The 14,501-nt window shown below is 36.2% G+C and overlaps 1 protein-coding gene across 1 annotated transcript in view; it reads left to right on the forward strand.

Annotated features, from left to right (window-relative positions):
- The first annotated feature begins 345 nt into the window (after positions 1–345).
- ankfn1 (ankyrin repeat and fibronectin type III domain containing 1) overlaps positions 346–14,501 on the forward strand; it is a 32,070-nt gene continuing 17,914 nt past the window's right edge. The window contains 15 exon segments of the mRNA XM_043254362.1: positions 346–369; positions 485–616; positions 4,292–4,444; positions 4,446–4,503; positions 7,879–7,888; positions 8,226–8,269; positions 8,272–8,441; positions 9,963–10,032; positions 10,837–10,857; positions 10,957–10,984; positions 10,986–11,007; positions 11,009–11,054; positions 12,515–12,562; positions 12,565–12,603; positions 13,097–13,204. Coding sequence (XP_043110297.1) covers positions 346–369; positions 485–616; positions 4,292–4,444; positions 4,446–4,503; positions 7,879–7,888; positions 8,226–8,269; positions 8,272–8,441; positions 9,963–10,032; positions 10,837–10,857; positions 10,957–10,984; positions 10,986–11,007; positions 11,009–11,054; positions 12,515–12,562; positions 12,565–12,603; positions 13,097–13,204 — 973 coding nt within the window.

Below are 14,501 nucleotides of genomic sequence, written 5' to 3' on the forward strand. Positions count from 1 at the left end.
ACAGTCAGGATGCCAGATTCTTGCTGTGTTGGATTGATGCCTGTTTCTGCAGATAAGACAGAGAATGAGACAACTGGATGGACAGAGTAGAAAAGAACAACAGGTTCTCCTCTCCACCCTCCATATATCGCTTCGGTAATAGCGTGCTCCTGGGCATGCCTAGTGGAATCTCGCCTTTAAACGCCTGTGTGTGCTTTTGCTGTCTGTGTCGCTCATCCTAGTGCCTGCAGAATCGCCCCTCTCTCTCCCCTCCTCTCTTTTTCTCTCTTTTCCCTCCTCCTCCATCTTCCTTCCTCTCTTTCTCTCCCTCTCACCCGCACATTAGCCAGCCAACACCGCGGCGAGATGCGCAGGAAGAGGAGAGCTCCGGTGAACACCTGGCACTCCGGGCGACTCCAGAGCAGGGGCGTCTGTTTTGACCTCTTCCTCTCCAGTGCCCTGAATCAAACACTGTCCCACATCTCACCGATTTTCTTCTCATCAGGGACCTGAGAGCAGGATCTCCGACTGGCTCAGAGACTCAACCACAGGCAGAGCTTATGCTGGGCGCTTGATTAAGGATTTCAGACTCCCTTTCTTCTTTCTGGTTTCCGGGAAGCTCTCAGAGCTTGGACAGGTGAGTTGAGCATCTCTTTCGCTTCCTCGCCATCCGCAGTCACCACTTGAAATGCAGAGCATTTTCCGATGCCAGCATTATTCTTCCGCTATAAGTTGCTAAAATTACCCATCACCCCGCTGTGTCTCACAGGCTACTCATTCATCCTGGCAGCTGCCTTTTCTTTTTTGATTGGCGACCTGGATTTAATGCATAACCTTAGAGCGCCCGATTCGACCTCACTGGCCGGGTCGATTGCTCACTGCGTCAGAGGCTTCACAATAGCACTGCAGAGTGCATTATTATTAGTGTTCTGAGTGGGTGTTTGCACACCAAAACTGCCACACGAGGAAAGAAAAAAAATGAGGACACTGCCTCAATGTCATGTCTCAGGATTATAGACTGCTGGGATGAGAAATACCACATAGACCCCCTACAGTTCCAGAGCTTTTTATGGAATGTCATTAAGGACAAATTTGATTTCATTGCAAGATTTGTATTTTTTATTGCTTTGAATAAAAGTGTTGAAAGGGCAAATGAGGGCTTTCAGTTGTCATATTTAATTTTTGCTTGTTCAGACAGTGCATTCACGCTAGATGTTTTGACAAATGGAGCAGATCTTGTCTTTTTTTATATTAATTGTTTTGACACGTCATGAGAGATTGATGTTTGATATAGAGATGCTATTCATCTTTGGTTACATAAACTGCAGACAACTTACAAGGCGATCAGAACAGTTTTCAAATGTTCTTTATAAATGTATACATTTTAGATGCAGCAAAACATTTTTTAAATAGTATTCTCTCAAAAGCTGCTTAAATTCTGTCCGGGTTTACTGTTATTCTTAGCTCAGAATTATTTGATTTTCTGGAGGATTTCATTATAGTATAAGAGCATTGAGGGGAGATCCTTGACAACCAGACTATGTTGACCTGCAGTGAGAGTCACGGTCTGGCTGCCATTGTTAATAAAATTGTTCGCTGGTGGTTCGTTGAGGATATCAATTTTGGCGTTGACTAGTAATGCCATGAAATTAATCTGCCAAGTTTTTTTTTTTTTTTTTTTATTAAATTCTTTTTAAAGGAATGCTGTTTATGCCTATGAAATCTTTTTTTTTATGCTTATTATAGTTTTATATATTAAAATTCAGTATGAAAAATAACTAAAAATAACTGTTTTTATATATTGTTATATACTGTTTAATATATTCTAAAGTGTAATTTATTCATGTTAGGGCAAAGCTGAACTAATATATTATTCAGAAAGAGTTGATTTGCTGCTTAAGAAACATTTATTATCTTATTTAAAGTAGCTGTGCTGCTTAATATTTTTGTAGAAAAATCCCCAAAATCTTCAGGATTTAAAAAAATCTTGTAAAAAACGCTGTAAATGTCTTTAATACGTTTAATGCATTATGGCTGAATAAATTTAATAACAACATTTTTGCATTTTTCAGCATTTAAATTAATTCTTAGGTCTTTTTGTAACACTGTAATTGTCTTTGCATTTTTAATGAATTGAATGCATTATTGTTGAATAAAGGTATTTTTACTTTAAAAATAATTTTTAGACAATAGTGTGTGGATATCAAAAGCTTTTTAGGTGTCACATATTTGCCTTTCTTTTCAAATAAAATACCTACATTAGTGTACAGTTCTTTTGCAGGTAGCCTTTGTTTGCGCTAAGCACACGACTATCCAGTGGCCATCTGTCAACAAGACACTGCTGACTCCAGATATTAGTCAATAACATACCGAACACATGCTGAAAATGTATTTCGAGTGCAGACCCTGATGTAACAGGCATCACACCTAAATGTGTGTTTTGTTCAGTCTCTTCCCTTCGACTCCATACAGGAACTTCTCCATTAGCATGACCCAACAGATGCAGAACCTGCAGCTGACGCAGAGTAAGAAGGGTGGGGCCCGCCTCCCAGCGCTGCTAAGCCGCCTCTACCGAAACCTCTCTGGAGAAGCCTGGCGAGCCACCCCTTTGAAGATGCCTACTTTTTTTGGCTGATCCGACCAACAGACATCCGCAAAGTATCTGTGAGTAAAATAAATCGTTATCATTAATTCACAGTTTTTCTTGTAATAAAAGCTGGATATTAGTCGACATTTTACATTTATATATTCTGCAGAATCAGTTGATGTTAACATCTACTTGACCTTACACATGACATGTTTTGTTGGGATGACATTTCGTGCCTGAAGTGACCGCCAGCGCCTTTCCACATGCTCTCAGAACCCTCAAATGTCACTGATTATATAGAGCTAGATCTAGTAATCATCTTGTTGACACAAGTGCCCGAATACAGCCTTCACTTGCAATCGATAAGCCACGTGATTTAACTCACAATTAAAAGGTGAAACTTAGATTAGATACATCAATTCGCATTTACATTTTTAAATAATTATTGCATTGGTTGATTTGGGCTACTAGTACTTTCTGGGTGCATTCCCTGGTTAGCGTGCATCTGTGATGGCAATTGTAAGGGTTTTGATAGGTCAAACCCATGAGTAATCATCCATGGGCAATCTGTGCTCTTTTTTTATGTTGTTCGTGCTGATTGTTGATGACAATCTGTGAATGTGTTTTTTTGGGCAATTGGAGAGTATTTTCTTCCGATCCTATGCAGCTTAGTTAACTTATCCAGTAACATCTATATGGAAGCCATTAACAGCCTGACTTTTGCTGAGATCATAAACATGTTCGTGTGGTGTTTACATTGTAAATAGATTGCATAAGACTGTTTACTTAACTAATGATGAACAGGGGAGAGTTTGAAATCTGTTTGAAAGCAGTCTATAATTAATCAATATAGAGTAGAATTGTATATATTTTCTATATATATTTTTACATGATTGTAATGATTACAAAGAAATATTTGCACTACTATTCCAGACTTCATTGTCATATTGGTGCCAGCATTATTTTGACTTGGTGCCTAAGAAAGATTTCTTATTATTATCAATATTATTATCAGTGATGGACCTTCAGTGGAAATGAAAGTGTGATGTATTTGTTTTCATTCTTTGAGGAATAGAAAGTCTAAAAGAACAGCAATTAAAAAAGTCTTACCTGTCATTTCTAATCAATTTAACGGTTCCCAGAATAAAAGTAATTTATTTTAATAATAAATATTACTGATCACAAATTAGATTTGCATTATGTGACTGCGGGACCACAAAACCTGTCATAAGCGTATACATTTTAAAATTCAGATTACTACATGAATACATATGCTTGTTATTGATGTATTTTAATTAAGATAGAACAATATTTGAGATACAACTACTAAAAATCTTTCATCTAAATATCGAAAATTGTCCAGATGAAGTCTTTATAAATGCAGTTTGATATATTTACGCAGGACATTTACAAAATGCCTTCACAGAACATGACCTTTACTTAATATCCTTATGATTTTTGACATGAAACAAATCAATCATTTTGATCCATACAGTGTATTCTTGGCTATTGTTGTGAATAATATACCCTTGCGACTGATTTTGTGGTCCAAAGTCACATATATCATGCTGAAATATAAAAAATATGAACGTAACAGGTGAGAATTTTTTTTGCCCATTCAGATTGCTAAGGAAATCTGCAGTGTAATATACAAGTAAGTGTCCGCTAAATGATACTCGTAGTATTATGAGGCCGCTGCTCACCTTCAATTGTTTCTTCTCACAGAACATTCAGAGCAGTGAGGTTCTGTTCGAGGTTGCTGAACAGCAGGACCTGATGCCGACAGATCCTGCTGTTCCAGTGCACACAGCTGATGAACTGGACCCCAACACCCCCAACAGTGAAGGCCTGACCCCTCTGGAGATTCCCATCATGACCAAACAACGCCCCTATAGCCAAACTGTTGCTCAAAGCAGGAGGAAAGGAGAGCCCTCACTGTGAGTATGCGTATATTTAACAGGCGACAAGCTTTAAAACAATCAATTCCTCAGTGTGTTTAAAGGGTTTCTGTCTAAAGTGTTTTCATTAAAGAGCCACTAAAACCATCCTTTGAAATTTACAATGTAATTTGACTGAGTGAATCAATTAATTAATCTAGTTTTATGAAATCTTTATGATTTGGCATATGGTACTTTTCTACAGAAATGCCATAGTATAGGAGTTTTTTCAAGGTTTTCCTTTTTCTTTTTACATATAGTATATTGCTATATAAAATAGATTATATATGACAGTACTGCATACTAGTACTATTATAGAATAAAAAGAAGGTATATATATATATATATATATATATATATATAATATATAGACATATAGACATGCACACACACACACACACACACACACACACACACATATATATATATATATATATATATATATATATATATATATATATATATATATATATATATATATATATATATTGATCTACATTTATAAAATGCTATAAAATTTAGTTCAGTTTATTAACATTAGAATATTTAATTTTCTCTCATAGTAATGCAAAACTAAAACTTTGCAGTAGCTATAATTTAATTGTTTTTTGGATGAAAGGTTACATTTTAAAATGTGTTCGCGATGCTTAGGTTCTTATCACTTTATCACCGATTACTTTTGTATGTTTGTTTTGTTCTGTGTTGTTTGTCTTCCTACACACAGAAGTGATGTGGTTTTCTGCCATCAGTTTTTCTTAAGGCCACACGCTCCTGTTTAGCTGGGCTTATGACCAAAAGCAGATGCTCTGTAATTGGACAAGCTAGTTTATGAATGAAGCTGACGATAAACAGACGGAGCCGAAGTGAGTGTTTGGCACTTTGCTTTAGGGGCTCCTGTAATAATCGCCTCCAAGTGGAATACCAGAATAAAAGTTTTCCATGACAGCTGCCATAAGCACTCATAATTCTGCTTTAAACATGTAATGACATCTGTGGTGACCACTAATAAGTTAATGAATTACGTCAAGTATTTAATTATTTGGAAATAACATTGTGCAGTGTCACAGAATAAAACAAAGCATTTTGCATTTTACCAAACTATTTTTTGTGACCACCTGAGTGGGCTCATCGGTGTTAACGCATCAAGTGCAGATTCGTTAAAAATATCTGCACTGCTGTTCTTGGATTAATCAATAGCATATTCAGGTCTTGAATCTTGGCAACACTGGAACAGGTGTTTCTTACCTTGAAAGACGTGGAAAAAAAAGTCCTCCAGTCTCGAGCTCGGTGCAATCATGAAAAAGCCGCACGTTGGTTCTCGAGACCAAACAGGAGCACTGTACTGCAGCCGGAGCGGGCCGGGGTGGGGTAGACAGCACACGGCATCCTCAGAAAAATCTTAACAAGGTTTGTCGTTTACTGGTTTAACTTTTCCAATGATGCATGTAACGGGGGCAATTATACTAAGGATTTATTGTACCCAGGCTGCAGTTAAATTTCAAAACATTTCCATCGCACAATCCAACTTCAGTAAACAAACAGAAAACATTGCCGCATTTTCCTGGGCTTTTCGCATTATATTTTATGTCAGGCCCGCGCTGGCAATCAATCAGCCAGACGCCTGACAGTTTGGAGGTCCGGACCAAGGCTGAAGTTGAAGCATGTTTATGGGCAGGACTGGGGCCCTATAATACCTATATTTAGGGTCCTGATAATGCTAACTGTGTGTGACAGCGCAATATCGGCCGATCGCCATTAATTTATAGTTTGTACAATTAACCGCACGTGAGGTGCCAGATGTCAATCTTCAGAGCGCAGGAAATTGCACCTCAGACTGCTAATATGGCTGCCTTCCACTGGCGCCAGACCTCGTAAGACCTAGGCCAGGTTAGACCTCGTTTTTCTCGGTTGACAACACGACTTTATCATCTCCCGAGAGCTCTTGTCTCCCGGGTTCGGGCTGGGCCAGTGAAAGAGGGTTTTTCAGCTATGTATTTATTTGTTTATTTTGCTGTCATGGTCTATGACTAAGGCTCTGAAAGAAAATGCAGTAGTATTCATGGCCTATGAGGAGGACTGGTCAGGCGGTATTCATTTTACCATGACAAATCTATATGGTTAAACACAGTCCTGTGGAAAACCCAGACGACCGTCGACTGCATTCATCCACACCTCCTCTTCACCCCACACGGCTGACTTCATCTGCCACCGTGCTGACACGCAGTAGTGTGAGCTTGGAGAATTAATGGTAGTGTAACGCGCTCCTGTCAAGCTTCAATCAGGACTTTATTTTTGGTTTATGTGAGCTTTGAGATATCTTGAAAGTCTGATAATGTCTTTTTCACTTGTTTTGACATTGATTTAATTTGCAAAGCAAGGCAAACTATCATGCCCTGCCTAGACTGAAATCAAATTAGTGAAGAAACTGTTTTACTTAGACCTCAGATATTGCTTTTGAAAATGGTAAATCAGCATTGAAATTTCTGAAGTAGAAGACTAAAATAGTATTCTCTCTAAAAAAATTCATTTTTTACAGTGTACTGTTAAAGATATTTGACTATATTATTTAATGTATTCAATATGTACATGATGTTTTTTTAACTGCAGAAGGTTTCTGGAAGTAAAATCCTGGTCATTATCTCCATAGAGAAATTGATTTTCAGCAGTAATACATAAACCCTTCCAGGACAGATGTGTACTGAGCCAGAGGCTGTTAAATTATGATATATGCTTCTGTAGAAGCCACAAGTGTGAATTTAACTTTATTTCAGAAAAATAGTTGTGCTTTTGGTGAAGAACCACAAAGCTAGTTTATCTATTCTTCTTTTGTATCTTGTCTGTGTTTATGCTTTTCCTTTCTTTTAAATTCTGGTTGTTTTTCTATTGGTCGATTGGTTGTCTTGTTTTGGTTACTGGTTTATGTTTACTCGTTGAATATTGTGTGTTTTCAGGGTTACGTTGGCCTTTCTCTTAATGAGTTTTTATGAGCATGCCCCAGCAAACCATCTTCTGTTTATTTGTTAAGTTACGCTTTGTTTGATTTTTGTTGATTTATTTTTTTTTTTTTTTAATGAGTTTAAAACTTAAAAAGTCTTTGTTACACCACCCATATTACTAAAAAGATAAACCAATTAAACCGCTACACATGTGCTGTAAATAGCGTTCTCTTACTATCTCAAAATACATATATGTTTTGCACAAAGTCAAAATATATTTTTATATGACTTCAAAGTCATTCATTACATATTGTACTGTGAAGTTTTTGTATTTCTGCTTAGACAATCTCAATGCTTCATGGAATGAAGACTTAATTTCTTATAAAATTAAAGTATGTAATTGTATCTGCTTTGAAATATTTTTTCTTCCAAAACCAAGTTATAATGTTGTATTCATCTCAGAGTTGGTTGGTTTGCTTCAAGGCCACTAAACATCACTTTACTGAAAAAATATTTTACTGCCTACAGCGGAAATGATTAGAAAAAAATTCCAGTTCTATGCTACTGAAAATGGATGACCAGTGTTGTGCTCCAACAAAACCTCAAATGTGTCATTCATTTTGCTTCGTAGCAGAGGTCACATAATACAGGTTTGAAGTAAGATATTGCGACTTTACACCTCACCTAAGACTGAAATGCAAATATGCCGGTTAAGGTAATCCTATTGATTAAAATCAATGAAAAGTCTCATTTCCAGACCTCTGTGTTGTTTCAGTTGTCATTTAGGGAGAGCAGAGATGCTCCATCTTCAACGCTGGTGCAGGAAGCCCAAAGAGAGCCAGCGAGCTGTCCACCCAGGTGATGAGAGAAAGTCCCAGCCTGGAAACATCTGACAAGGAAAAACAGCTCAAAGCTTGGGAATGGAGATGCAAATCCCATGCTTAACAAGACGGGATCTCGAGCATGCACGCAGTTCAGCCTCATGCCTAACCTTCAGAGAAAGTTATTCATGCTATGCTACAATACAATACAATACACATTAAAACTAGCCTTATTTACTATCAGTCATCTATAATCTATCGGGATTCAGTGAAAGGTCATCTGGTCCTATATTGGCCCCACCTGTTTATTTTATCGGAGGGAAGACTTGCAAACAAGCCACTGTGATGATTTTCCCCACAGATACATTATCAGGTTGATTGGTCTGAAATGACTTTTGAGCTGTGAACACGCACAACAGTGTCCCTCTCACCCTCCTGTCATATTGATTACTCGTTATATCAGACGAGTTCTCATGGCTTCTGTTTGTAAACAACCTCAAGTGAAGGCAGCCGTGGATAAATCAGCAACTCTTTGCCGCAGGACACTCTCAAGAATAAGATTGCCGAGAAATGCCTGGTGAGTGTATCTGTGAAAGGGTTTCAGGAAACACAAGGGCACCATTAGCTGACTGTGCTTCAGGTTATAAGTATAAAATGATGGAACTGCATAAAACGTGGCATGTACATATAAAGAGACATAAAAAGGACAGCATTCAGCCAAGCAAACTACAGCTGGATTTACTATTTGCATTTTTAAATGTGACCATGGAGCACACAACCAGTCATATGTACTTTTTTTACTTTTTTTAGGTATTACATCATCTAAAAGCTGAATAATTTTGATTTATTAGGATAGGACAATTTGACTTTTAAAGTAGTCTAAATGAGGTTTCACAATGCATATTACTAATCAAAAAATTAATTTGATATGTTTACATTAGGATTACAAAAATATCTTATTACCTTAATGAATTTTGCATAAAGAAAACGCAACATTTTTACCTCCATGCAATGTATTTTGGGCTTTACAAATATAACTGGTGTTAAGCTTCTAAAACATTCATCATTTATTAATCTTTAAACTAGAAAAAATTATTCAATGGCGTTAGAAATAAAGTGCATTAACTTTTTTTTTTTTTTTTTTTTTTTTTTTTTTTTTTACCTTGCACATATTTAGATACTCATTACCGGGAAAACATCCCAAAAATACAAGCAGATGTTTCAAGTAAATATTAAACCAAAATAGAGCAAAGTTGCTCACATACAGATGAAATGTTTTAAATGGTTATTACACTATTGTGAATAATGTAGCAATATATAAGCAATATATAACACGCAGTTTACACAGTCACTTCCAAACAAGCATTTCAGTGAATTTGCATGTCCAACCTAAACTGATGTGAAATTCACATTTAAAAATTGTTTATTTAAAATGGATTTTTATTGAATGAGGATTTCACTCAAAAAAGTTGACTGAGCTCCTGGTAAAATGACCGCACCTTCAGAAAATACATTTTGCAGTGTTTTCCATCAAGGATTCTCCTTAGGCATACAGCGGTTTCATTTAAAACTGACAGCAGGTCAACAGAGAAGTAAACGGATATTACATTCCACCTGTGAAGGACAATAGGATGTCTATTTAAAGGTGTAAGCAATTTCAGACTTTATTTTTATTAATTGTGAAAATATATGGTTGGTCAAGCCACTTTTATTAAACACTTCATCCTCTTCCATTAGTCTGTCCCAAAAATATAATGTTGATAACCGGGCTGGTTGAGATGTTCAGGCAGAGCAAAAGTTTTGATGTTGGTATACTGTTAATACTTAAGGGAAATCAACCTGAAATGGACGAATTATGTCTTGGCGTATTAAGTTGTTTTGTAGTAATTGTATTATCATCAAAAGCACAATGCAAGCAAGCTATAACATGTATACTGTATGTGACCTTGAACTGGTTTGTGACCACCGGGAGGCCCGCACGGTGCGCCTGACAGGACCAGCACGTCTCTACTGTTAGCTTCAGAACCTGCCAGCATGAATTCGCCGTAGTGACAACACAAAGGTCAGTGCAGCTCCACGCGCTTTGTCTGTATTACAAATGCATATACCAGACCTTTTTTGTGTAGTTTTACTTATTAAATTTTACCATGCAAAATACAAAATATATCATTTTTACACCAACATATTAATTGAATTTAATTGAGAATTAAGTAACTTAATTAAATTGATTAATTACAGTATCATTGTTGCGCAGTATTAGCATCTGTTTTTTAACGGATGAGGCATTTGTTCATATTGTTCATCATTTCAATATTCTACATTACTTAACTAACAATTAGTTTGAAAGGGGAATAGATATGTTTTACTTTTATTATCAGTTACAAATATTTTCAACTGATGAAAAACAAGCAAACAAACCTTTTTAATAAAGTCATATCTAGGCATCTGAATATTATGGAGATTTGCAGATGAGATCTTTTATCATATTATTTGTCCACTCACTTATCACATAAGATAATGTAAATCACCTTTTGTAATATACTTATATAGATATTCAAGCTATGATGTTGTTTTAGCTGTAATTTGATGTTATACTGGTCCAGTTTCTTCTGCTCTATTTAGTTTCTTCAGAGTACCTATTTATTGATGTTCTCAGCTTTTAACTCTATTTAATGTGCGATGATCGCCTGTTGCAGTGGAATGGAGCTGTTTGAAGGACTTCTTTATTAGCCGGAGAGATGATCCTTCGAGAATCTGCAGTCCCTGAAATGCATTAATAGCAGGTCTTACCACGGTAAGATAGATTTACTGCACAGTCTTTGTTGTGAACCAGAGAAAGATGCTTCGAATCACATAGTCATTTAACAGAGAGAAATCCTTTTCAAAATGTAATTTCTCTGTTTAATGTAGAATAAAGATTATTATGCTCATTCACTGTACAGAAAAAACTTCTCTGAAGCTTTTTGCAAGGTAAAAGCAAATAATAAATACATTTTAGTAAATAATGCCTGTATTTTATCCTTTAAATGCATACTTCAGGTCTTAGTAACCCTTGACTTCATTCGCTAGCCTCTCTCTTCTTTTCATTTTTTGAATTTTTTAGTATTTCTCAATCTATTCATTATTATAAACAATATAACATGGAATAACAATTTAAAAGTAAAATGTTTTCAGATTAATTTAGAAAACATGAGTGTTTATAGTAGTGTGCACCTGTCAATGACGGCTACACACAGCCCCTCACGCAACTTCCGTCTGGCATAAAAAAAAAAAAAAAAAAAACTGCATGGAGTTCCATCTTTTGTGTTTTCTCACATATAACAAAACATTTTTAATCCAGCAGATGAATAATATGAAAAAACACTTATGAAGAGTTCTGATACAGTGCGCAATGATCTTATATTTTCCGTACAACAATAATTACAACATTCGATAACTCACTTTATTCTTTAGAGTGGCACTATTTGATAAACTGATGATTTGATGTTTCACTCATAATTACCACAGGTCATTAAACTGGCTTGAATGATTTTACTAAAGAGCAATTAATGTATACAATGAAATATAAATTTTACTGTCGTTTGATGGTGAATGTAGGGAATATGTTGCCAGCAATCAAAATAATTTTGAAGTCTTTGAAAATTCTAGAGAATATGGTTGATATTGCTAATATGAGCCAGATACCGAGCGTATTGGGAATGATAGCAGTGATGGAAAAATCATCTGCTCGGAATCGAATCTTCCAAGTTTTTCAAAATGTAACTAAATATGCTTTGTCATTCTTTTGTAAACTTATTATTAAAATATCAAGGGAGTTTTTGCTATTGCGTTAATCCATCCATGTTGAATATATAGGTCAAGGTCACTAAAGACCCAAATATGTAAAAATGATTGACGAAACATTCATGCATGTAAAGGTTAAATGTAAATGGTAATAAATGAGGAACTACATTACTTTATTATTTATATAAACGCAGCTTCTATTTATATAAAACATACATTATTTTAGATAAATATGTGTAATTATTTAAAAAAAACCAAATACTAAAACCCTATTAAATAAAGAGTGCGGAAGTACAGTTGTGGATCATAGAATCTCATTTTGCATAGTTCTGCACTTTTCTGTGCCTTTTTTATAGTGTATATAGTATAGTATCCTTGAGCAAGTCTGCAGTAAATTATTATGTGAACTGCACTGAAATGCTTGTTTGTTGTGTAGTAAGTGATTTCTGAGATATTTTCTGTTTTTAACAGGGTAGACAATACTCGTTCAAGTCTCCGCCTACAATATGAAAGGCTGGGGTCGGCACAACCCTCTCAACCTCCCTCTGCTGTTCCCTCCAGTAAGTTCTGCAAAGCAGCCACAGTTTCCCAAGCCCCACATCAAAGGATAATTTATAAAAACGCACACTACAGCTCCAAACATCATAATTCTCGAACCTTTAAACATTAAGCGTCAGCATAGCTTTTTTCCTTCTAATTCAAATGTCAGGTCTGTAAAAGGAGAGAAAATTGTATTGATTGTAGCCAACATCCTTGGATGTAGGACCCGCTATTATTTAACCATCACGACATCTACTCACCCAGCCGCATTTATACTCTCTGGATCTGGCCTTGAGGTTCATTTTCAAATAAACGCTGCAAAGAAAAACCAACTGTCACAGGGTGACAAGTTTTGCGTCAGGAACCAAGAATTATAAAACTGCATGTATGCAATGCAAGCACGGAGAATTGTTGAAATGACTATTTATAATAAAATAGATTTGAAATGTAATTTAATTTGACATCTAGAACACGTCACAAAACTCAGTTCAGTGTAACATCTCTGTCTTTTAGACTGGAAGGACTGCGATGGGGAGAGAGAGCCGGAGGAGAGGTCACGTGAGGCTATGGAGAGGCTTTTACAGCAGGTTCGAGCCACACACCAGCACTACTGCTGTGGAGGTACACACTCAGAGTCATTCGCATACATACACAACCAACTCTAAGTGCAAGCACACTATCTGTACACAAAACTGGGATCAAGAAATTATGAGATGTAACAAGACAAATGCTGTTCAGACTTTCTATTTATCCAACAATCCGAATTAGAAAATATGGTTTCCATAAAATATTTTTTTAACATTGATAAAACAAAAAGGTTAGCAACAATTCAAGAACATACCAGAAAGCTTTCTGAAGGATCCTTCTGACTCTGAAGACTGGGGCAATGGTCACTCAAATTCAGCTTTTCCATCACAGGAAGGAATTAAAAAATATATTAAAATAGAACACAGTTATTTAAACTGTAATAGTATTTCGCTATTTGTACTTTTTTGTAAGCACAAGAGATTTTAAAAAATATAAAAAAAAACTATTGCCTTGGTGTGCATCAAACATATTTCAGTTTTATGAGCTTGGATTGATTAAACAATCGTACTGAGAATGGTCAGCATCCCCATTTGTCTTAAAGCACCATGCTTATGATTTCTGATGTCAAACTGGTCCACCTACCTTCCTTCAGAGCATAATAAATCGCCAAAGTAGCGTAGGTGTATGTAATCATGTTTTGAAAGTTTCTGTAATATCTCTGCTCTCCCATGAGCCTGAAAACCTATTACACTGTAAATGGTTCCAAATATTGGGAATCTCAACCACGCTGCATTGTCATCAGTGGAGCGGGGACAAATTTTAGACCAGATTAATTCTAAGAGATTAAGTGATTCTACACAGTCAGTCATGAACCAAACCTTCTCCATGGTACTTTTACCAAGTATATATATACTTGTATGTGTATATATATATATATGTGTGTGTGTGTGTGTGTGTAAACAAAGTTAGACAGAGATTGCTTGATTTTGAATATATATGCATATGTATCTATCTAAAAGTAGACTGAATATCCTCTGAATCACAGCAGGAAGTTCCATTGTGAAATTCTCCAGATGACTTCATCCTCATCATCTCTGTTTTTTGCTCAGCTGGTGCTCTTTTATTTGCTTTCTTTATTGTGTTCGGTCTTTCCTCGTCTGTGTCTCATAATGCTCTCACTTTTCTCATCTCTCTCTACCCATCTCTCTCGCTTCCACCCATCTGCCCACTCACCAGAAATTCCTCCCTCCCATCATCCTCTCGTCTTCTAAGTCCCGCACTTCTTCCACTAGATTAACTTTGTATTAAAGTGACGAAATGAAGCATGGTCGAAGTGTTTTGACTCAAATACGGCCATCAGAGCAGTATGAATACACTCTCACAGCATTCC

Source organism: Puntigrus tetrazona, chromosome 12, assembly GCF_018831695.1.
Source record: "Puntigrus tetrazona isolate hp1 chromosome 12, ASM1883169v1, whole genome shotgun sequence".
Classification (NCBI taxonomy): Eukaryota; Metazoa; Chordata; class Actinopteri; order Cypriniformes; family Cyprinidae; genus Puntigrus; species Puntigrus tetrazona.